General features: G+C 24.5%; 2 protein-coding genes across 5 annotated transcripts; one reads left to right on the top strand and one right to left on the bottom strand.

Annotated features, from left to right (window-relative positions):
* The first annotated feature begins 92 nt into the window (after nt 1-92).
* On the top strand, nt 93-6,740 carry LOC129985352 (uncharacterized). Of its 4 annotated transcripts, none has more exons than XM_056095348.1 (4): nt 93-227; nt 2,023-2,444; nt 3,245-3,307; nt 5,776-6,735. In XM_056095348.1, exons 2-4 carry the CDS (start codon nt 2,045-2,047, stop codon nt 5,952-5,954), a joined length of 642 nt encoding a protein of 213 aa, XP_055951323.1. In that variant the 5' UTR covers nt 93-227; nt 2,023-2,044; the 3' UTR covers nt 5,955-6,735. The 4 variants fall into 4 exon arrangements, with proteins under 4 accessions (XP_055951323.1, XP_055951324.1, XP_055951325.1 ...); XM_056095349.1 differs by having other exon boundaries at nt 100-227; nt 1,998-2,444; nt 5,776-6,739; XM_056095350.1 differs by lacking the exon at nt 93-227 and adding an exon at nt 283-393 and having other exon boundaries at nt 5,776-6,740.
* Nucleotides 6,741-15,003: 8,263 nt separating this feature from the next.
* Nucleotides 15,004-22,858, bottom strand: LOC129984374 (ecdysteroid-phosphate phosphatase-like). Its single transcript, XM_056094245.1, has 5 exons — nt 22,676-22,858; nt 21,550-21,672; nt 18,609-18,701; nt 16,978-17,220; nt 15,004-15,872 (listed from the first exon to the last, which is right to left on the bottom strand). Exons 1-5 carry the CDS (start codon nt 22,776-22,778, stop codon nt 15,637-15,639), a joined length of 798 nt encoding a protein of 265 aa, XP_055950220.1. The 5' UTR covers nt 22,779-22,858; the 3' UTR covers nt 15,004-15,636.
* Between the last annotated feature and the right edge of the window lie 1,630 nt (nt 22,859-24,488).

Here is a 24,488-nt window from a genome sequence, read left to right on the forward strand (position 1 = left end):
AGCATTTTTGAATAGCTATATTTTATTACTCCAAAAATTTATTTGAAATTCCACAGATTCTAATATATCGATTATAACTTTTGAATAGGAATCGAACGACTGTTCCCGAAATTCCATCAAGTGGAAATCTGTTGTTGATATTTGCAAAATTGTCCAGTGTTTCATTGGGAATGCCTTATTATTTACTCTTTTGAATGACGACATGGGATAACCTGTATGACACAAATGTAAATATATTAACGCTTGAATTCCCTATTTCAAAGAAAGATCTTTTAGATTAAGTAATCTATAAGTATTTTTAGAACAGCTGTTTCTCAAGATAGTGTGTAAATTTAACATCATTACTCTTAAAATATGTTTTGTAATCATTAAAATTTAAATACTTCTCTAAAGGTATTATTATTTTTTTCTTTATTTCTTTTTTTCTCTGAAAAGAAGGGTAGTTAAAAATTATCATCTTTAAAACTTGTATGAATAAGATATTTTATATAAATTTTTGATACTGAAGTAATTTTGATTCAGTTTCATGACGTTTAGCTCGTATGTAGTATTAAATATATCTTAATATTTTTGCATTAATTAAGTATAATAATATTATTTTTATTTTTTTAGCACTATGGGTAATGTATGTCTGACATTTAAGTTTCTGAATTACTGATTTTATCTAATTGCACATCATTAACCGTATTATTATTTAAAAGTTGGATTTCACTGCGAAATTTAGAATTTATCGAAAAATGTTTTGAAAATGTAGAAGATCTTCGCAAGGGCAGCTTATGAATTTAAGCAGTTCCAAAAGGATTTTAGTTTTTGTGTTGTATTCATAAAGTACAAATGATTTATTCAAAAAGTTTTTAATTTGTTAGAAATTTATATATTTCTATAAACAGTATGCAGAAAGTAACTTTGAAGGAAGCATAAATTTATCTCTATGAAAAATATTTATCTTTAAACTGTCTTATATATAACTTGACTTAATATTGTAGATTTACTTCTTACATTTTGTTTATTGTTTGTGTTAATGAATGAAAATGGTGAAATGAACTGTATAGTTATCATTGTAAATAGAAGCACTTGCATGTTCTTGAAACTTCATCAAAAGATAAAACTGTTTTTCCTCTGATAACACTAATTCCAAGATACTGAGATTTTATTTTGTGAGAATGTCTTTTGTTTATGTCATAGAACTTTATAAATATCATAATTTTGTACTGATTATAAGAAGTTAATTATCTTAGACAGTGTTTTTAAGTTTTTGTTATAATTCTGTCAGTCATGTACTGAAAATTTTATATTAATTTATTATATAAAATTAAAAATCTTTATTGTTATCATTATTTAAGAAATAAAACTGAAATTTACTGCTAAAATTTATGCGAGTTGAATATTGATATCAACCTAAATTTATTTACATATTTTGCTTTAAATTATAAACTTTTTTCATGTAATTATATTACTTTTAAAATCATAAAGAGAAAAGGAAGTTTGCTTATTTATGTTGAGAATTTCTTTTTAATTCATTCAACTCATAATGTAAAGAATATTCATTTTTCTCCATCTGACATGAACTTTATTGATGTATATAAATAGATTTCTTCTAATAATTCACTTTCATTAAAAACGGATCTCTCTGTACATTTCTTTTTTATTTAACTGCAAATATTTTAAGATAGCAAGTAATAAAAAAAAAAAAAAAAAAAATTAAAATGTATATTCAGGGATTATTTAAAATGTTTCATTATTTATTTGAGTTTATGTGATTAATTAGCCTGATATATAATAATTATTTTAGTAAATTTTGCTCATTATATGTATATATATTATAATCTAATTTAAATCCTTATTATTTCCTTTTTTTTTTTTATCTTATGTTAGTTTGTTACTTTATTCTAAAATTTGTGACAAAGGTTAAAAAAAAATATTTTCCTTGTTATTTATTGCATGAGATTTATTATTGTTATATAAAGTTTATAGTTAATTTTAGTTTTCTTTTTTAGATATATATTGTTTTCTTCCTTATAGGCAAGTATAAGAAAGTGTCAGAATGCCAGCACATGATGAAACCTCAGAATCTGCCCAGCCAACAAAAGTATATCTTCTGGACATGAAAGATATTTTAACACTAAACTCTAAGAGAGAAGAAAAAAGACATTTATCAGACATTGTGGATACTCTTAGCATACCCCAAGCTTTAAATGGAGTTTCTAATTACAAATCTTGTGATATAGACAGAAATACTGAGACTGGAACTCAAGTCTTCAAAAATAGTAATAGTGATGTTTCACTTGCAAAATTTTCCAATTATGATGAATGCTGTAAAGACAGTTCTGTTGTTTCTAGCAAATTTGTGAATTTAAAAATAACAGATTCTTTTACAAGTGAATCTTCAAAATGCAATCAGTCTGCTCAGTTTAGAAAATATTCCAAGAAAAGCATTTCAGAATGTAAGTGATTTTTTTTTTAATAATAATAGTGTAAATAGTATAAATTTTAATTTTTGAATATTTGTGGATATTAATGAACTCCCAGTTTTTATTGCCAAGCTATCAAGATATACCATTGAGATGGTTGCATTATGAATAATGGAGCTTGGCATAATCTGAGAACACCACATAAACTGGGGATCGTCCATAGTACCCATTTTTTCATTCATATTCTTAACTATTGTTGCTGTTGCATTTTTAACTATATTTAAATCATTAAACAATAGTAAAAATTTATTTACTAAACATATTTAGTTTTCTGGAAATAATGAAAAAAAAATTATATTTGACTGTGTTTGTTGTTCTATAATTTTTAAATTCAATTTCGATTTATCCTGTAGAAAACATTAATAAATTTTGTTATTTAAAAAAAATAGTATCTGTTTATCAACTGCATGCCATTGGTGAATTTTTGCCTTAACAGCATTTCTTAATAAACATAATAGATTAATTAACTTGACATCTTTGATGATTAATTGCTGGCATGCAGTTGATATGCAAATATCAAAAAAAATTTCTTTTATATAGCTGTTGTTAATTCACAGAAATGAATTTTGATTTTCTCTATGCCTTTATATATATAATTCGAATTTTATAGATTTCTTTCAAGTGTTTGAATTACACAATCAATTTGCATTGATTTACATCGTATATAATATTTAATGCACTTAAAATCTTCTTCAAAGATTTGTCTATTTTTTCTATGAATGCTTGTAAAAATGGAAAAGAGTAAAATGTAATTGCTTGTTTTTCTTTTACAGTAAATTCGTATTCATTGAAAGAATTACAAATTCTGTTTGAAGATTTAACACGCACTGTTGAAGGTTAGTTATTCTTTGTAATATTTTACTTTAACTGTTATTTTATTTAAAATGCTTATATTATGAATGTCTTATATAAATATGTTGGGAAAAAAATGCATTTCAATATTCTATGCTTTATTTAAATGAGTTAGTCAACAACTAAATTATCAGGAAACATCTTCAAAGTTTTTTTGTTATTATAAAAATTTAAATAAAAAATGGTACACATTGTACTTTTAATAATTTCTAAATAAATAAATATTTTTGAAATAAATGTTATTATATAAATATTATATAATAATAAATATATAATTTCTAAATAAATAAATATTACTTTTATAAAATTTAATTTTAATGAGATAATCCGCTAATGTAATACAGTTTTATAATAAAATTTAAAATACTACTAATCTACTAAAAATCAAGATGTATAGCAGCATTAAAAGTCTTTACAAATTACTTATTAACCTTATATAAGAGCCTTAAAAAAGTTTATTTATTATTCATACTCATAATTTTTTTCTGAAGATTTTTTAAAAAATGAACTTTAAAAAGTTTTCCTTCTGTTTTGAAAATATTGAATGGTATAGTGAAAGATATATTCCTTTCATTTACTTGATTTTTCTTTTGCTTGCCTAGGTATAGAAAAAAAAAATGTTGTAAGTTTGTATTTAAAATACTCAAACAGTTGCTTTTCTGCTTATGGTTATTGATTTATAGAACATTTGTTTTATTATATTTCAACATTATTGTTAATGAATTATTTAAAATTTATGATTGCAATTTTTGTGTAAAAGTTTTAAAGATTTGTTATAATATATCAGAAAAATTATTATTTAATTTGTTGTGTATTTTCAAAAGGGAGTACACTAAATGCTTGAACACTTACAAAAATAAAAGTACAGCAGTGAACATTTTTAAAGAATTGAGAATATCAAACTGGAACAGTCTATTCCAACTATTATCTGTTTTTGCAGTAATAGAAGGCTAAAAAAAACTGCTGTCAAAAACAAAAAGAAGAAACTTTGAATTTGGTTTCTTAAATAGATATCTTTTAAAAAAGTACATTAATGAAATTGAAGATAATACATTTACTAACTAAGCCAGAGTTATTTCTTAGTTGTTGTTAATCTAATGTTGTTGGGAAAAGGGGCAAAAAAATCAGAAAACTGAATTGGAAGAATTAGATATCAAAATTTCAATAAAAATGCAAAACACTTTCTTTGATTAGGTAATAAAAATTGTCCTAGAATTGTTTACTTACATTCTTAACATTTTTTTTTTTTCTATAATTTTTCTATAATTGGTGTGTTAATGAAAATTATTCTTCAGTTGTTAATGACATTCATATATAAAAGTTCATACATTAAATTGGATAGATTCTTGCCTATCTTTGTAAATTTTATCATAACATATGATAATCAAATTAACTACTACATTTATTTTGATTCTTATTTTGTATCTGAAATTGCTTATTTTTTTAAGATAAAATTTTGCTACTCACTCTGAAAATTGTTCTTGCATCATCCATTCCTTGTTTACAATAGATAAAAAAAATTTTAAACTATGACATGATGTGTTTAGATAACTTAATATTTTTTTTTCTCTTATATTTGTAAAGGAAATATTTTATTTCTTTTAAGCAGAAAATATACTTTTTAAATATTTTGTTTGACTATGAAATTAGTGAAAGTAAAATATTTATTTGAAAGATGTATATGTTAGCAGGAAACACATTAAAATTATGAAATTTTTATTGCCTCTTTTTGATATTATTGCTCAATATCTAAAATTTGAAATAAGAAGTTCTCTCGCAGAAGTATATATAAATTTTTATGTTTTTAGAAATAGTAGTGAAACTTGTAATGCTCAAAAACGAGTTTACATTCGTTGAACTATTCATGTAAAAGCTTTTTTTTAAATTTATTTTGATAAAGTATAGTTTTCTTATTTCACATAAAATTCTTGTAACACGATAGATTACATAAATAATTATGTAAATTAAATAATTAAGTAAAACAATTATGAAATTTGTAAAATGTTTAACAGATTTCTAATTTATAAAGCATTTTTAGCTTCTTGAACTTTGTATTTGTTGATGATTGTATCACCTAACTTATTGTGCTGACATCAGTAATTTGTTATTAATCTGCATTGTCAGTGTTCAGTTTGGATAGTGTGTTATTACAATAATTGTTTTGATACTTTGAGTTCTTATTTATTCTTTTTTCCTCTCTTGAATGGTTTGAACACTGTAAGATAATATGGAGTGCAATAAATTCAGCTCTTCTTCTCTAAAAGAATTATATCATGGGGAATCTAAAATATCTTAACTTTTTAATCTCACTCTTCAGAAAATAAATTAATGAATTTGATTTTGTGAGAAAAATGTGTTCGCAAATATTTTTTATGGAACTTACTGATTATATTTTCCTTATTATTAATGAAGATTTCACTATTTTTCACACTCTATTTTCTGTATTTTGCAGCAGTGTCAGGAGAGCTTGTGCAGTTGCTGTTGGAAAATGATGCACTTCAGCAAGAGAGTGATGCTCGAAATATTGCTATCGAACAACTTCTACAGCTGGCTGTCAGAAATACTGAAAATGAACTTAGACCTATTCAGATGTCAGTAATTTTACCTGCAGATGAAAGCGATGCCATTTAGAATTTTCGCTTTTCTATACATACAAGAGCTTTAATTAATTTTGAAAAGAATTTTAAAGCATATTTTAATATGCTTCATATTTTCTGGCAGCTGGTAGGGGAAATATGTGTTCATAAAAATGCACTAGCACTATTTTATAATACTTAATTTTAATGTTTTTAAAGTGTTTTGATCTCTTAATGTAGCATTTGCTTTTCTCTTTTCTACTTTATATCTGCACTCATAATATCTGAACAATTATTTTCAACGTTCAAGTTACTTTAATATTTGTAGAATTGGCAGTACAGTAGCTTTTGACTGTAGTATAAAAATTTTTAGTGTGTCTGAAACATTTTGGAATATTGAACAATTATTTTTTATTTTATTCTATTTGTGTGAAAACTGATGGAGAGTTGTGTGAAAGCTGATTTTAAATATTTAAAAAGCTTTCTCATTTTAAAAATTTGATTTTAGGTTTTTTTTTAATGGATTTTTTTTTTTTAATATTATTGATATTTACTGTGAATATAGGATAAAGTTATTGCACAATTTGTGAAAAACATTTTTTTTTTTAAGTCTGAAAATTAATATTTTTTTTCCTAATGTATTTGAAAGTTAGAATCCAAATTAATAAATGATCACTCTAAGTAACCTGAATAATTTTCTTAAATTATTGCTATGATATCCCACATTAGCAAAAATTTAGGCATAAAAAATATCAGGAACTGAATTTTTTAAAGATCATTACAATTAATAATGATAATTAATATTCGGAATCTTTAAATATTTGTTGTAAATTTTTTAATATCTATTTAATCAAGTAGCATTATTTAAACTTACTTTTATTTATATATATATATATTTTTTATTTTCTAAGATGTGCAAAATAAAAAAAATTAGCTAAAGCTAATGAATTAAAAGATCTGAAAATCTCTGGTTTATATAATAATTAAGTAAATCATTAATTCAACTTATAAATTAATGTTTAATTTACCGATAATTTTTTAATTGTGTAATTTGACATATTACTGTTTCTTTTTCACTGATATGCATTTATATTATGTTTTATAAAAGTGATATGTCTACTTAAAGAAAAATTCATTTGAATGAATAACAAAGGTTTCATATTAAGTAACACTATTTTCATACCAAATATTGGACACTGGCCTTTTCATTTTTTATTTGAATTGGGCATTACAGAAATTGTCAGTTTCTTTTTCCCCTAGTCAGTTAATTTTTTTTAAGAAAAGTTATAACATGTGTTGAATCATTGACCCATAAGTTATAAGAATCATCTATTTTTTTTATATCAAAAGTAGTTTTCCATCCCTCTATGATAGTATTAATATACTCATATGATTGCATTATATGGCAATTTGATTTTTCATACTCACCTCTACCTTCTCTCAATATGATCAGTCTGAGCTGAAATAAATTTATTTTGTTAGCAGTATGCATCTTAATAATTGATGCAAACTGAAATAAATTGTCCTCTGAGATTGATATGCCATTTAAGGTTGTAATTTTATTGTTCAAAATATTTAGCATATAATTCATTGTAAGAATTTTATGTGAGTTACTTAATACTATTCCAAGACCAAAGAGCATAGTTTATAAATGTGATCTTTCTGCATTACTGATCAAAGCAAACCTTTAAATCTGTATTATTTTATCCTAGAACTGTAAATTAAATTTTTAAAAAATGTTTTAAATCGGAGTAACTAATAATTAAAAAAGAACCTTAGATTTTTACCAAAGAAAACTAATTAATAATGGCAGTTAATAAAATTACTGCAAAAACGTTTTTCAACTTTATTTTTTAAATCTGTGTTATGTGTATCTGTGAATAAATTAACACAATGGGAAAATGATCATATTAATAATATGATGTAAAAGTGTGTTAAAGAATGTAATTTCATTTCCTGTCATAATTACTATTTAATGCTTTTATTTGAAAAATTCATTAATATGTAAAATTGTAATTTAATTTGAAATGTGTATATGTGTTTTTTTTTTTTTTTTTTCTCTTATTTGCTCAATTTTTTTAAATTCTGATTTTATTCTGTATATTTTTACAATGCACTGTTCCTATCTGTCTAAGTGTAAATGCACATGTGTGATTTACTGGCTATTTTTAGAACATCACAAATACTGAATGTTTATCAAAAAAAAAAAAAAAGGTATGTGTATTATCTTGCCTACGAATGTTAAAAGATAATTCTAATAAACAAAGAGCATTTACATTTAAAGTTGTCTTTTTTCATTAAAATGATTTGTTAAATTATTTTTGACAGATTTCCTTGTGTGTCAATAGTATTAAAGGAAGATAATTGAATTATTTTTTTGTATTTTTAGAATTTTGTTATTGGGCAAAATGACGCAAAATATTTCTCATAAAGAATAAGTGTTAATATCTATCATGAATTTCGGAATCAGTTTCTATAACAAATTTTTATATTTTATAAAGTTCTTCCTTTTTACTCTTAGCTCAAAATTTAAATATAAGTTAATATGAATTGATAGAAGTTATGAAGTAACTAAGTAAGTTATGAAGTTACAAAAAATTTTATGTGATGGAAACAAAATGTGTGTATTATAGGCAACATAAGCTGAAAAGATTTGTTTATATTCATTTTTTTTCACAAATGAATATAGCTGTGTACAAAAAAATAAGCAACCTTAATATTTTAATTTCTTTCTTCTTCCTTTTTTTTATTATTATTATTAAGTGAAGGTACATTTTATTCTTTAAACATGTACCTGAAGGATTATTATTATTTTTTTTAACTTTTGACAAAAATACAATGCAGGTAATTAATAAACTTTATTTAGCTTATCATGTTAGAATTGGCTGAATATTGTTAAAGAATTTCTTTTTTATTATTATTATTATTACCATTGTAGCATAGTTTTGAAAAATTGGATTCAGTTTAAAAACTCATTTTACACCATATTTGAAATAACTTTGTATTGTCCAGGTACTGTTTTTCTTTTTTTTTCCCCCTCTGTTTTCAGGATTTTTTTTTATTTTTTGAATTCTTATGTAAAATAAAATTATAATTTTCATCACTAATTATAAAATATTGAGATAAATTGAATCCTAGATACAAATATAAGTATTGATTTCAATTTTAATACTATATCTAATTTTATAGTACATTTGAATAATATATTTTTTGTTTCATGTGTTTGCACTCATTTATTATTCACTCAAACATGACATTTCTTTGTTATTGATGAGCATGAACTACAACTGCAATTGTTCTTGGTCTTTTAATCAAATCCTTGAATGTAATAGTTGCCACTGTCTATTAAAAATGTATTTCTACCCTCCCCCCCTTCATCTTTTTTGAAATTGATTGAATGATTTGAAAATGTTAAAAAAAAAATAAGTCTATTAATTAGTTAATTCAATAATGCTGTTACTGGAAAATTTTTGTCACAGCCTTCCCTCCATTGTTAATTCACCCTTGAAAGAGTAAAATTTCAATAAAATTGGCATAATATGTAACGAAGTCAGATATTATTTTGAAAATATATTGTAGGGGAAAAATTCAATTACTACATATGCTATTATGAATCCAAAGACAACTTGAATAATGATAATAAAAATTGTAAAATGTGGAAATTTAGTATTCTCAAATATAAGTTCAGAAGAAAAAAAAAAAGAATTTGTAGTAAGTTAAAAAATAAATGCAGGTATTATTTATATCTAACACAAAAGAGACAGATAAAAGACGTGTATTAAATACAAATCATGTTAAACAACATGTAAGCAAATCTAAAATTTTGTTTTACCATTAAATCTAATTTCAGTATTAATAAAACCATTAAATAATAATTTCAGTATTTTCTGCCAAAATTATTTACCAATGTTATTTTATATTAGTAAAAGAGTGATTATATTTTAAAATATGAAAGGACAAAAATACTGCAATTACTATGAGGGCCATTTTTATAGTTTTAGTTTATTAATCTCCTTGGAAATAATCTTGAGGGTGTCATTGAAAGTAAATTTAGTCAAATTTGACAAAAGTCAAAACTGATTATAAATCTGAAGTATATGTCCAAAATTATTAATTTAAGTGCCATTTTCTTTTAAAGAATTTTCCGTTATGTAATTCATAAGTGTATTAAATACAAAATATATTTCAAAGGTGGATTTGATGGTTTGTACATTTTGCAAATTTGTTTTAACTGCATGTCATGTAAAGTATTTGTACTGTAATTATGTTTTAAATATATGCTTTGTTTTATTTCCCGTCCAAAAAAATTGCAGTTTTCAAACTCTTTAATGCACAATAGATATATTTAACATGTGTATCATAACAGTGTATTTTTCTTCCTATGTTCCTTTAAAAATATTTACTTTATATAAAAATTGTACAAAATACTTTAAAGGTTAGTGTGCAGTCTTATCAGGATACATATATATAAATGTATGATTATGGTGCAAATTTTATTTAGATATCTTTGATTTTTATATAATCTTATGGAACAGATAAATGCCAATAAATTTTTTTTTTTTGTCTTTGATAGTTACCTTTATTCATTTTTTTAAAAAAATAATTTAACTGAAAGTTCTGTTGTCTGATTTCAAATCAAAGCTTCAACTATGCTTCAAAAATTAAAATTTGCATTAATTTTGTATTTATGACTGTGGACTTCTATCATGTATAAAAATAAAAGGAAAATGCAGAAATTGTTCACATATACTTTGATGCAAAGTTTGAATGTGAATTTTTAAAAAGAAAGTTTTATGATAATTAAACTAATACTCAATTCATTTCCATCTTTTGATACATGTTTAGTACAAGTTGTCATGCTGATGCACATGCAGAGGATATTACTATTGATATTTAACTCTTTTAGATATAAAACTTCATTTCAAAGAAAATAACTGGTTTGCTCTATACCTCATACATTCAAAAGCACACATCTAATTCATGCATTCACATTTAATTTGATATATCTTGAAATATACTGGTATTTCAAATGTGGAATATTATGATTTTGTCTTTTTGGACTATTTTATATTCAAACGTTCATCAAATCTGAAAAAAGATTCTCTATCCTCATATAGAATGATTTTCAATGTTAATTCTTTTATAAAAAAAATATTTTAAATTAATCACATCTGAATTCTGCTCTTAGTGTTCAGTTAATAGTTTTAAATAAAGATAAACAAGCTTTCATCAATTTTTGAAAATCATTTGGTATAATTGATACACATTTTAATTGTAAATATTTTCATTTCAAGTATAATAAGCCTTTGTCATTTTTTTTTTACATATAAAAATTTTATATTCATTGTATATGTCCTGTTTACACTTTGTAGAGAACAGTCAATTTGATTTGTTATAATTACATGTTTTATTGTAAATACCACCCATTTTTCTCTGAATTACCAGAGCACAAGAAGGATTTCATGAAAATTAATATGTTGAGTATATCTGATAATATCCCAATTTTTATGAATACCACGTGGGCTTGAAACATTATTAATAATAAAGATAATAATTTTTAAAAAAGAAACTAGTTAGCTAGCATTTAATTCTTTTACCTTTATTAGGTAAATATACAAGATTAAAAAATTATCATGATTGGATGAGGTTGCGATGCAAATCTGGTACCAGAATAAAAATTTAAACTTTGACATTTATAATCACATTACTATATTATCTTAATTCATTTTCATCATTTACCTATAAACCAAGTAAATTATAAAAAGCACTTATGGAATATTTTTTTAACTTAATAAAATAAGTACAAATTTAATTTGTATGATATTTGTTTCTTAGATGAATTTATACTTTTATCATCTCAAAGAAAGATTGAGTCTCTAAAAAAAAAAATCAGTATTCATTTATTAATTCTCCCCAATTCTAAAAATTGAAAAATGCATATTTATTATTAAGATAATGAATACTGGACTCTAAAAGTAAGTATTCTTAATTAATATCTGCATGAAAGGTTGATCAGTACATAATACTTTTTCATTAATTAAACCTAGATTTTTAAAAAAACTAAATATTAGGATTCCCTTTCTGAATGACAAATTTTGACTAAAATGCAATAATGCTAACAACTGAATTTTTGTTAGCATGGTTTTGTTGTTAATATATGTACACTTTATTAAATAAGTAGATGGCACATATTGTTGCATTACTCCTTATTCTCAGCTTGAGAAATTTTTATTACATTTTCGGAATGAGCATAATGTGTAAAAAAATTCAATAACTGATTTTATAATTATCAATTATTGCAATACAAAATTATATTAGTTAAAAATGAACTGTATTGTGAAAAATTATGAAACATATCACATTAACGTAGCTCTGGCTAGCTCTATATATAAGCTTTCTTACAAAAGAGAATTCATAAATTTAAAAATGCCTCTTAAGTAATATTTGTAATTATTCGTTTACTATTGGCTACTGACTTTTGAAAAGAATATTTTTTATTATAATCAAACAAAATCCAAAGAGATCTCTGTAATTTTATTTCTTGGAAGGGAAAAAAAAAGTAAACAAATGTATATAACATGAACTGGGAAATAATTGGCATGCAAAATACTTTGTAATGTACATTTAAAACAAAAACAGAAATAAGTGTACTAACATAAGATTAAAACATGCATGGTGGGGAAAAGATTTATCACAATTTATGCTTTGTATGAGAGCATTAACTAAAAAAAATACAATAAATAACATATTTAAATAGTAGAAGGGCTGTTGTATTAATAATTAATAGTAGGGGCTTATCACAGTTAAAAACAAAAAAGAAAAAGCATAATACCATAATAGATTCATGTCAATCTCACCATTCAAACAGAAATGCTCAAGAGTAATACTGGTGTAACATTTATAAAAAGAAAATAACTACTTCAACTGTGAAGACCATTAAAATATAAACAACTTGAACATTTAACACAGTTACATCAGATCCAAAAAGATTGTAAATGCAATAGTATACTACATGAATTCAATTTTTACATGTAAGAATATAATCATCCTTTTTAAGTGATTACAAATATTTAACAAATATGTTTCAAAGTTTATATTTGGGATTAAAAAAACATACACTATTCCTCTGAAATAATTTTGATTTTTAGATAGAACATAATTTATACCATCATAAGAAGAATAAAATATCTTCAATGTAATGACCTAATTTTTTTTTCAAATGAAGAAAAGCATGCAGATAATTTTATAAAAGTAAAGAAAGTATATAAAATTAAAAGAACATCAATATGAAGGCATTCCAGAAAATAAATTTGAAAATTAACAGTCAATTCCGAAAAAATAAAAGTTTCCACCATTTACTAATATTTGAAAATAAGACTATAAATATTAAATAAAATAATTTAGTGAAAATTAGTTTTAATAACAAATATACTACAAAAAATGTTATTTTAATACAAGGTAGGACAATTGATACTTAAATGAGTTAATTGAGAATACATTTTTTTATATGTATTGAAAAATAATACACAATAGCATATAATTCTATAGTAAAAGAGAAGAGGTTCATTTTTTTTTCAATATTGAATATTTCTGTTGCACTACAAAGATACAGAGCACCAAGAAATATTTCATTACATAGAGATATTCAAGTTCATAAAAAGCTGATGCTGATTTACAATGGACTGAAAGAGTTCTTGGAACTTGGATTCTTTACATTCAGATATTGCTATTGTTCAGACAAAATAGTGTTACAAATAAAGTTGCTTTATTAACTTATAAATGCTATATTAATCTAATTAAATCAAATAATTTACCAAGTTTTGATTGAGGATTTAAAAGCATGTGGATCAGTTTAAACTGCATTAGTATATTGACATTTTAGCTTCATTTGCATATTATTCATGTCACATTTTGTTTGAGGCTAAAAGCTTTTAAACTAACAAATTTATTTTATATCAAACAGAATGGTTCATAAATAAATTATTTTTATCTACAAGGACTGCTTTTTTCTGCTTGAAATATAATAAATTTGAGGAATATATTGGTTTTCTTAAAAGTTTTCCCATTTGAGCACTTCCAAGATATGAATGAAAAAAGTTTTTAAGTATGTTTCTTTAAATAAAGAAAACACTGAATACTATGAAGTAGAAAAACTACCAATTAGTATAAATGTCCATTGTTGGAAAGTATATATTACCAAAAATCATCAACTTTCCCCAAAAAGAAAACCTTGCAAATAAATAAATAATAATGATCACTAATATATACTTCTGCCCTTTATATATTAAAGATAGAAATTTTTGCTTTTAGCCCACTCATCTTCAATATAAAATTTTAAAAAAATACCAATATATCACATTCTCAGAAACTGCAGAATTTTCTGGTCACTAAGTGATTGGTTCAATATACAGATGAGTTCAATATACATATAATGAGCTTATTATATGTATATAACTCAGAATAATATTGCTTTTAAATAAAATAAGAAATTATTTCAATTTAGAAAAAAAGTGAAAGCAGAATCTTATAAAAGAAGATTTTAATATAAACATTAAAATCTTGATTTCTGATCCAAAACAAAATCCTCCACATTGCTTAAAGATCTCCATATTAGTATAAGCTCATAAACAAAATACAACGATTAATTCAAAGTAATTTCTTAAGCAAAAAAGTATTTGAAATAAAGTACCGTTTTGAGATAAATTTACATTTTCTTGAAAAATGAGAATAAGATTTGGTTTTAATGCCCAAATAAACAAATTAAATGTAATCATATAATGCATAAAATAAGAAAGACATCAGTACATAAAACAAAAACAAAATAAAGAGATTCAGCAAAAATAAAATACAAAATAAATGTGTATTCTTTAAAAATACCTAAGATTTTCATAATAGCTGAAAAGTACCCACATTGAATGAATTTAAATGTATAATGTGCTTAAAAACTTGCTTTCAATAATAAAAAAAAACAAGTTTTAAAAATATACATAAATTTAGTATCATTCTTATAAAACTATATTTTAGATACATAAAAAAAAAATCAGTTAATTTTTCATAAGCTTTAATTTAAATTGTTTCAATTTAGTTATTTCAAAAGGGTTCAAAAGCTATTTTATCAGATAACATCAAACTTTCTAAATGGATTATTAGAATGCACATCTCATCATTATTATTATTTTAAATACTTACATATTTCTACTTAAACATCTTATTGCTAAAGTTATTGCAAAAATGAAACTAGATATTGAATCTTCATAATATTCATTAAGATGTCAACTTCTAAGCAAGCTTTACAATTTTCATATTTAATTTAAAAGCATTAAATTCTCCTTTATATATATTTTTTTTTTAAATTTCCACAGATAAAATAATCTTAGTTTGAATAAATACAAAAATTAATTTTAAAGCAAATTTATTCATTTTAAAAAGCAAATTTTTCAGATTTTAAAGTTAAAATAATTGGGTACCTATATGTTTAAAGACTTCTGTATCTCATAGCAAATGTTATGCTATAAACTAAATTGATAAACTTTTTTTTTTTAGTATACAATATATAAATATATATGTACTGAAAATTTATTTACGATTATGCAAAATAAACTATATATGATTATGGAACAACTTTTGCAATATATTGCATTTTCTTATCAGTACATATAATTTCAACAAACGCTAGCTTAATTTAGTGGAGCACTGGTACATACCAATGAATAATAAAACTAAATAAAACAATTATATCAATCTAGCAGAGTTCTCCAGTCAAAGCTAGCATTGTTTGTGTGCATTAATGGAGGAAAGGGTGGATCTGCCAAATGCCACATTCCATCAGCTTGTTGTTCTACAAGTGCAACACTTGCATAAGTTGCTTTAGGTACTATAGTTAATAAATCTTGTTCTTTCCTAGGTGGTTTTCCAGTCAATTGACGACTACATGTATCTAATGAAGCAGCATGTGCAACAAAGAAGAGGTTACCTAAAAAATGTAAAACAATTTTTTTAAAAATGCACAACAGATATACGTACAATGTGTTTTAAAATCAATCTCTTTAGAGTTACATTAAATCTCAAAATTTAACCTTCTATCGTGCACGCCTATTATATACCTTATTAAGTACAGACATCTCTTGTGTATGACTACAAATTTTTTTATCACATTTAAAGGCCAATATGAAACTAGGGAAAAGTACTTGCATTAGTTACACCAATTTTAGAATCAAGAAAAACAGCCACCATTTTGAATTAAACAATATAAAAGGCATTATGTTCTGGTGATTCATCTGAAAGCCAGGTGGAAAAACACATCAATTAAGAAAAAAGAATGTGGTAAAAGATGAAATGAGTTCAGGGAGTGAAAGAACTATAAGACAAGAGAAAAAAAATATCTGGAATTGTTTGTACTTTTATTCATATATTGTGTTTGTCCCATTCATTAAATATAAAAATAAATAATCCTGAAACCAAAATTGCCTTTCCATTTGTCTGATTACAATTTAAACATTTATTTTTAAAAATCTAAGTAAAAGAATCATCTTACAAACATCATAGCAATATACAACTGACAAAAAAATAAAAAAATTGAAATAAAAATTGAAAAAATAAGGAAGGAAATTTAGTGATTTTAGATGAAGTAATTTGAAAATTGTGGTTTCTAGCCTTTGGAGAAACATCATTAATCTCCACTCATTGAAGGTCTACAAACATAACCAAATGGGCACAAAACATTGCCAGTTTGTTCCAAAGTAGGGCATAAAATAAATTTAAGTGTGAGATCATTTATGCTTATGAAGTATTGAAATAAGAACTCTAAGAAAAAAAATAGGAAAGTATTTATTAATTCATAATAATTCAGATTCAAAAATGCTTTATTATAAATCTTTATTATGTATATATCTAAAAAAATCAATGTTTTTGCATGGCGTTTTTTTTTTTTTTGATTAAAATTGCATTGAATACATTCATATACTTTGAGTCATCCATTTTCATTACCGTGTAGTTGAAAATGTGATTTGATATTCATATTCCCTACTGGTAAAAAACAAATTTCTATTTTTAAAATAAAAATAAGAGAAAAATATTACCAGGATATTTCTCCAACAACTTTGTAGTTACAAGATAATTTCGATTGTAATATTCTTCGCTACTTTCCTTTGTATTCATCAGATCCATTGGTGTAAGGATTGGTTGGTAATCCATTGAAACATTAAAACCATAGCTCTTTAGTTCTTCTAAGCTCATCCATTTAGGCATGCCATCTCTATACCATGACAACCATTCAAAAAGTCCAGGTTCAATGTTGATTGGAAGATGCATTTGTTCTGAAGCTGTTAAAAAGAATAAATTTAATATGCATATTTGGACAATTTTTTATAAGTTAATAATTTTTAAAAAAATACTTTTTTAAATATATTACAATAGTTTGAATAATTATCTGTTTATGTACTACACAAACATTATAACAGTTGAAAGTAAAAATCCAGTACTTTTGAAATCTTATGATAGTAAAAATCTGAAATAATATAAATGCATAATACTTATACTTTAGTGTTTTGAAGTGTTTTAAATGTAAATAAGAATTTTCATATAAGTGTTTGCAAAATTACAATAAATTATTTACATGTACCATCAAGTAATTATTTGCTTGCATATGTTAGGCCAATATAATCATTTATCTTTTTCAACAAATTTTGTCATTTCCTTCATGCTTGCTAGTTAGAAACTGATGTCTAAATCATTTTAATTTAGTAATATAGAATGAATTTATATCTAAGAACAAATTTCCTTAACATCAAAACCAGATGCAATATTTTGTTTCCTTTTCTTTCTTTCTTTTTTTTTTTTAACTAAGTTGTTAAAAGCAATAAATTAAGTCTTTTTCAATTTTAATAATCAAAGGTATTCCGTCAGATCAGACATCAATCAATCCCTTAAAAATATTGAAACAAACTAGGGTCTCAATATTATATTCCATCTAAGTGAGACCTTCCTTTATTATGTTACATTCTTGCTTCTAGCAAATATGAGCATTTTCCCTCTATTTTTACTCTGTTTATTGGTGAAACTTGAAAGTAAAATTAGTCAAAATGATCCATCTTAAAAATTTCCCAATTTAAGACACTACATCATTGAAATAAAACAATTTAGAATACAGTAATTAGAATTTTTTTTAAACATCTACAATAATTTCTGTACATAAAAGAACATATTAAGAACAAATGTAAAAAGATTACATAGTATTACTATTTAAAAAAAAAAAAAACATTTTAAATAATTCTAACATGAAAACAGATTACAATAGATAAACATTAAGACATATGCACAAATTTTAAAACTATCATATAAATATGTTAATTAACAATTCAGTTAGCATCATCATACAACATCCTTCAAATGTTTTTTTTCTAATCATTTATGCAATAAATTACTAGTCAACGACAATTTCTAAAAATATCATAAAGTCAATAACGTGTTAGCAACACTGATTTATAAATATAAAAGAAAGAATTCTCTGCCAATTAAGTTTTACCAAAATTACACAATATTAAAAATATAATTATCCAATTTTCACAAAAAGCACAATTAAATTTCAAAATGGATTTTTTAAAAACCATCTTACTTAAAATAAGAGCAAATCAGATCTACACCTAAAAATATACTAATTATTTTATTCTGATGCATTTAATAGAAGGTCATCATTTTTATGCAATTTTACCTTTTAAGGCATTGGTACAGGTTTCTACACACCTCAAAGAAGGAGAACAAAAAACATGAGAGAACTTAACTCCAGATAATTTCATTGCTTCACCTAAAAGCAAAAACAAAACAAATCTGTTAATTAATTTTTAAAGATTGTGGATTTGATTTGGACACCTTTATATCATCTCAATCATAAAAAAACTGTATATGCTTCCTTCCTTCAAGCAGTCATAAAATCCTACATATCATCACTTCATAATTATTTTCTTAAATTGAAAAATTTACATACATATACTTTGTACAAACAAAAACATTTAAAGGGAAAAATATTGCCACTTTTTACAATACTTATTAGAGAAGATTTGATATGATTGCTATGGCTAATTCAATAAATAATAATAGTGATACTATTAATCTTTCAGTTAAAAAATTCAGATGTAATGATACATGTATTCACATACACCAAAGGTGCTGTAAAAGCAATCATTTCCCCTCTCTAAAGAGGAAGTATAATTACTGTATCACTGCAGCATTATTTTTACATCTTTTGCCCTCATTTGTGGTTATATCATAGATCACATAATCACCCAGCAGAAAATCTTGTTTCAAGTCATTTCATAACAATCATGCATGATAGCCATATTAATTGTTGATGAGCACAGACAAAAATGGTATGCTTACGGGTAATTGAAAAAAAAAAAAAAAAAAAAAAAAGACAGCTTTTATTTTTAAATGTGCTGAAAAAGAAACATTCCTATTTTTTCAAAGGAATATATATTAAAAATTTTTAAATTGTAATAATTTTGAAGCACTATTAAAGTTTAATGTTCAGCTGTAAAATTTATTAAAAGTTTATCACATTTAATAAAGACTGGGTTTAGAGAATGATTGATTCTATAAATGCAGTTCCTGATCATAGGACATTATTTCATTACAGCAAATAATAAGTGGCAATTAGAGTTACAGGTTACTGTATTAACCTGATACTTTATATCAGGTATTGTAAATACATTAGGTGCACAAAACTTATCTGTTTACAGACTCAATTGATACTGAATTGGAAATTTTGTTAAAAATTTGATATAATATCATGCAAAAAAAAATCTGATACAAAGTATTAGGTAAATATAATCTATTTTGACATCTCACCTCATCAATGCTATGAGCTTGCCTGTTTCTTTTAACTATATATCTTAATATTTCATCCTAAGTCATATTTGCTTTCAACCCATATGATTGTGAACATATCAATGAAGACTCTTCTGCTTTTTCCTATACTAACAATATCAGAAAAGCCTTTCTTTCCTCGGCCATTCAACAACTATTGTCAAAACAAAAGCCATCAACTGATCTGATAAAGCAAAATCCCAGTTTTGAATCTTATCTGTATTAGTATCAGCTATAGGTCTTGGCTGGAGTCAGAAAATAGTGTATCAACACGATACAAAATCAGATTGAAATAAAGCATTGAATCATTACAATATCACCAATCTTAATTCTCTGCACTACTTCATTTTGTCCCGGCAACATTATATACATGCATTATGTTTTCCCAACTGCCTTTATATAATATTTCTTATAACTTGAGAAAAAAGAAGTATTTGTGATGGATTTGTTCACCTATTTTTGCAATGTATCTTAAACATACAAGATTAATGAGTTTTTGTATGAATAAATAAGAGCATTTTACTTTAAATATGTTTTTTTTATTTGAAGCAAACCTAATTCAAATGGCAAAATTGTTAGTAATTTAATTGAATGCTAATAAAAATTAAATATTGAACATGGATAGAATTGCCAGAATATAATGATCTAAAAGCATATTTAAAAGGATATTATGACGATACTTTAATAATTATGATGAGATATTTAAAAATAAAAATTAAATTCTTGTCATCAAGCTTAACATTTTATTAAAGGTTTTATTGTTTAAGAATGCTTCAAAAATAAATAAAAATTAACAACCAAAGTTAAAGACAATAAAGAATTTAAGTAAAGGATAACAATTTTTAAAGCTGATATCTATAAACAGATCTGTTTTAATACCTATTGATGAGGGGGGGAGGGGAATTAGTATCTGTAACAAGTACAAACAAGTATTAATATCAAGCTGTACTAAATACAGTAAAACTGGATATCAACTTCAATATAGTGGCAAAAAAATTAAATAATTACACTATAATACAAAAACAGAAGTTATTTCATTATGTTATAGCTATTTAATCATGAAACAAATCACTGTATGTAACTTTAAAAAAAAAAGCATTTCTTGACACTTATTGTTTTCAGTAAAATTTAAACACTATAAATTTTGAAAAATATGTTTTTAACATCAAGGATGCAAATAGTTGAAAAGAAGGATAAAGAAAAGATCAATGTGCAAAGATAAGAAAATAAATGGACACAATCTTTTTTTATGAAATCTCATATCAAAATATTTGATTAAATAGCATTTGATTAATATAGATTATATAGTTAATATAATGTCATATAGTAATATAATTGAATAATGATTTTATTTGGCTCAGACAGATTTCAAGTACTTGTAGTTTATAATAAGCAAATATTTCCTTCTCAAATTATAATTATTTGCATGTGTTTCCAATACTACTTACAAAAATCTTTTTAGATTGTTAATTGCAATTCAATCCTCTGATACTCAGCAATTTTTATTTTTTATTTAAAAACATCTTATTTCTGATTAGAGTTCCAAATAACCTCAATATATAATAATGTAATCTATAAAATTGTTTCGAATAACTGAAGTATAATTTCTTGCGAGTCTAATCAAGTGCTTTAATTACATTACTTAGCATAATAAACAGAAACTGCAAAAATAAGAAAAATACGAGAATTTAATAGTATTGTTTAGTGATATAAACAGTTTCAATTTATTGATGATAATGAATAATTTAAGTATATAATTGTGCATTTCAAATAATACAAATAAATAATACCTGTAAGAGTAGCTTGAAGTAGTCCAACTCTAGTCAGGGGACAATCTTTGAAAAAATCTAAAGGTCCGCCTTTGCGCTTTGGGACAGACAATGGCATATTCAAATTTTTTCTAATAAAATTACCTGAAATAGAAAATTCTTTAACTGTTTTGCAAATTATATTTTATTAATATCAGTTATTAAAAAATTAAACTAAAGTTAGACATATACTTTTTAAAAAAGTTCAAATATTGAAGATTTAAAATTTGATTTTGGGATGCTAAACATCTGGTTGATTTTTTTTTTGGAATAAAATAAACAATTATGCACTGTATAACATGGAAATTATAGTTCTCATTTAAATAAAGACGGGAAGTAATAGACAATGTTACAACAAATATATTAATAAGCTGATTCGATATTGATTAGAAATCAAATTATATTACATATGATAGTTGTTCAGTTAATAATCTTAGAATTTTGTAACAAAATACAAATCCTGATTTTCACTGTCATGGCCATCAATACTAATCATCTCTCATTTTCAACAAATTGTAAGTACTACTAAATAATTTTTTTTTTATATATCTGGATTGATATTTTGAGCATAAAAATTTTAATTACAAAGTTCTTGAAAACATGTGTATGTGGGGAAATACTCACATACCAGCTAATATCAGTTTAAATTATATGACTGCCATATAAAATTTGAATATTAAATCAATGCTTCTAGAGAATTATAGTTAAAAAAAATCTGAAGTAAGTGATTTTCTGACAATCGAAACAAATGCTTTTGCACGTTCGAAAAGTAAATTTCCATATATGACTAGAATATGTGTCATTTCTTATAATCAAATCATTGTAAGAAATATTTTATTTTATAACAATAATATGACATCATACAATAATTTATATTATATAATATTATTCAAGTTATAAAATATAATTTTATAACTATAAAATCTGTAAATTACACAATTAATTCAGTGTAAACAATAAAAAAACAGTAAATTTTTAATCCAAATTATTTTTAAATTTTAGAGCGGTTCTGAAATTAATTTTTTGTGACATTTAATAAAGAAAACTCATTCATAAAATTAAAAAAATATACAATGCGGCAAAATTAAACAAATGTCTTTTTGTCTACCTTCTTTATCAAAACAAGAAGGTATCCAGGCTCCAAAAGTGAAATCTACTCTTTCAGCATGACGCATAATAAATAATTTTCTTAAGCACGTCATGTCTCCCATATTTTAGTATCGCTTAAACACAGCTTTCATTAGACGCTAAATAAAAGACTATAAAAAAATTCGATTGACCTATACAGAGCGGTCTGCTATAAATAAAAATATAAATTGTTGGTTACAGTGAAATTGTCAATCCAGAACTATACGAAATTGGTTTATTTTGCCGCCAATTCAGTAATGTAGTGAAAGTGAGCAAGTAGTGAAAAATTCATCAGGTATTATTTTAATTTAAGCAGCTCCATTGAAATACTTCGGTTTTAATTTAGTTTTATGGGAGAAAATAGAGGTTATTAATAAATTATTTTGCATTCGCTTGGATAGTTGCAAAATAGCTGTCTGCCAATTTAAAAGCCAAAAAATTCAGCCAAATTTTAATGAACAGTTTTATTAGTTACTCTTATTTTCACTACACAATCGTGCTAGCATAAAAATGGATTTTTCCGCTCTTGTTTCGTGGCTGAATTGCTGACACATGCTCAAAGGTAAGCTTGCTTTTGGTGAGATCGGTTCACCAAATTTTAGTAATATGGACGTTTCCGTTTCAAAAGAAATACTAGGATTATTTTGGGACTGACCTCATAATTTTGGGTTCTGTTAAAACAACGAATTGAAAAGGGAGTATTAGCTCAAGATTACACCTAAACTAGCACTCCTCTTCCCATATTTTCTTGTAGCAATAGGGCATTTGCCCAACTACATGTGATTTTATGTACACCAAACACGTATATATGACAAATCTACAGTGGATTCGGGTTTTGAACTACTTAGAGCCATCTACATACAAAGCCGAATCCAGTCAGACTTTGTGACGAGGCAGGAAATGATTCGGAGTAAATTGAAGGCGTGGCATATATATGGATCTTCCTCCAATCAGTGAACCTAGAAAACCCGAATGGAATTGAGGTTCAACAGAAATGAGAGAATTTCTATGCAGTTCTAGGTCTCAAGAATCTTCGACGGCGACTTAAAGCACTTTCCTCATTTATTAAATGCATAACTAAATCCCAGAATTATAAGAAAGAATTGAAAAAAAATCGTATTAACAAGAATTAATTCAATTGAAAGTACAACGATTATTCTTGATACCGAGAGGCCCGATATCTAACTTCATTTTCATCAATCACTCTATGTCAAATCTTTCTGACGTACAATTGTTCGGCAGCCATTGAACTTAACAATTACCAAATAGGACTCACGCATACTGCGATGTAAACCTAATCTGTATGCATGGAATATACAGGTTTTAACAATTTTAAAACGATTTTAATTATAAATTATGCCTAATTTTGTCGTTTTTACATTTGGACTTCCAAAAATATTATAATTAAAAAAAAAGACTTTTACATCTTTTTAAAATATATAAATCAACTTTTTAATGATCCCGAATTCTCTAAATGCAATACTTCTCTGATTTTATTAATTAAACAAGCTTTTATCTTCGTATTCTTCCATCAAAATAAAATTCCACTTATTAATGTGTATTTTGAGTATTATTGGTTTTAAAACAGGCATTTAATGAATTTTTTTCATTGTTGCTTTAAGTCGTGTGGTAATTATGATTAATTATTATCTCAGAAATAAGCAAAAAAAAAAAAAAAAAAAAATGGTAACCTCTTGCAATTTCTTTCTTGCATACGATGTATAGAGAAAACCATTTAATCATCAAGAAATTCGAACTCGCTATTTTGAAGAACCACCATTTTTCAGATCTCC

Source organism: Argiope bruennichi, chromosome 9 (genome assembly GCF_947563725.1).
Source record: "Argiope bruennichi chromosome 9, qqArgBrue1.1, whole genome shotgun sequence".
Classification (NCBI taxonomy): domain Eukaryota; kingdom Metazoa; phylum Arthropoda; class Arachnida; order Araneae; family Araneidae; genus Argiope; species Argiope bruennichi.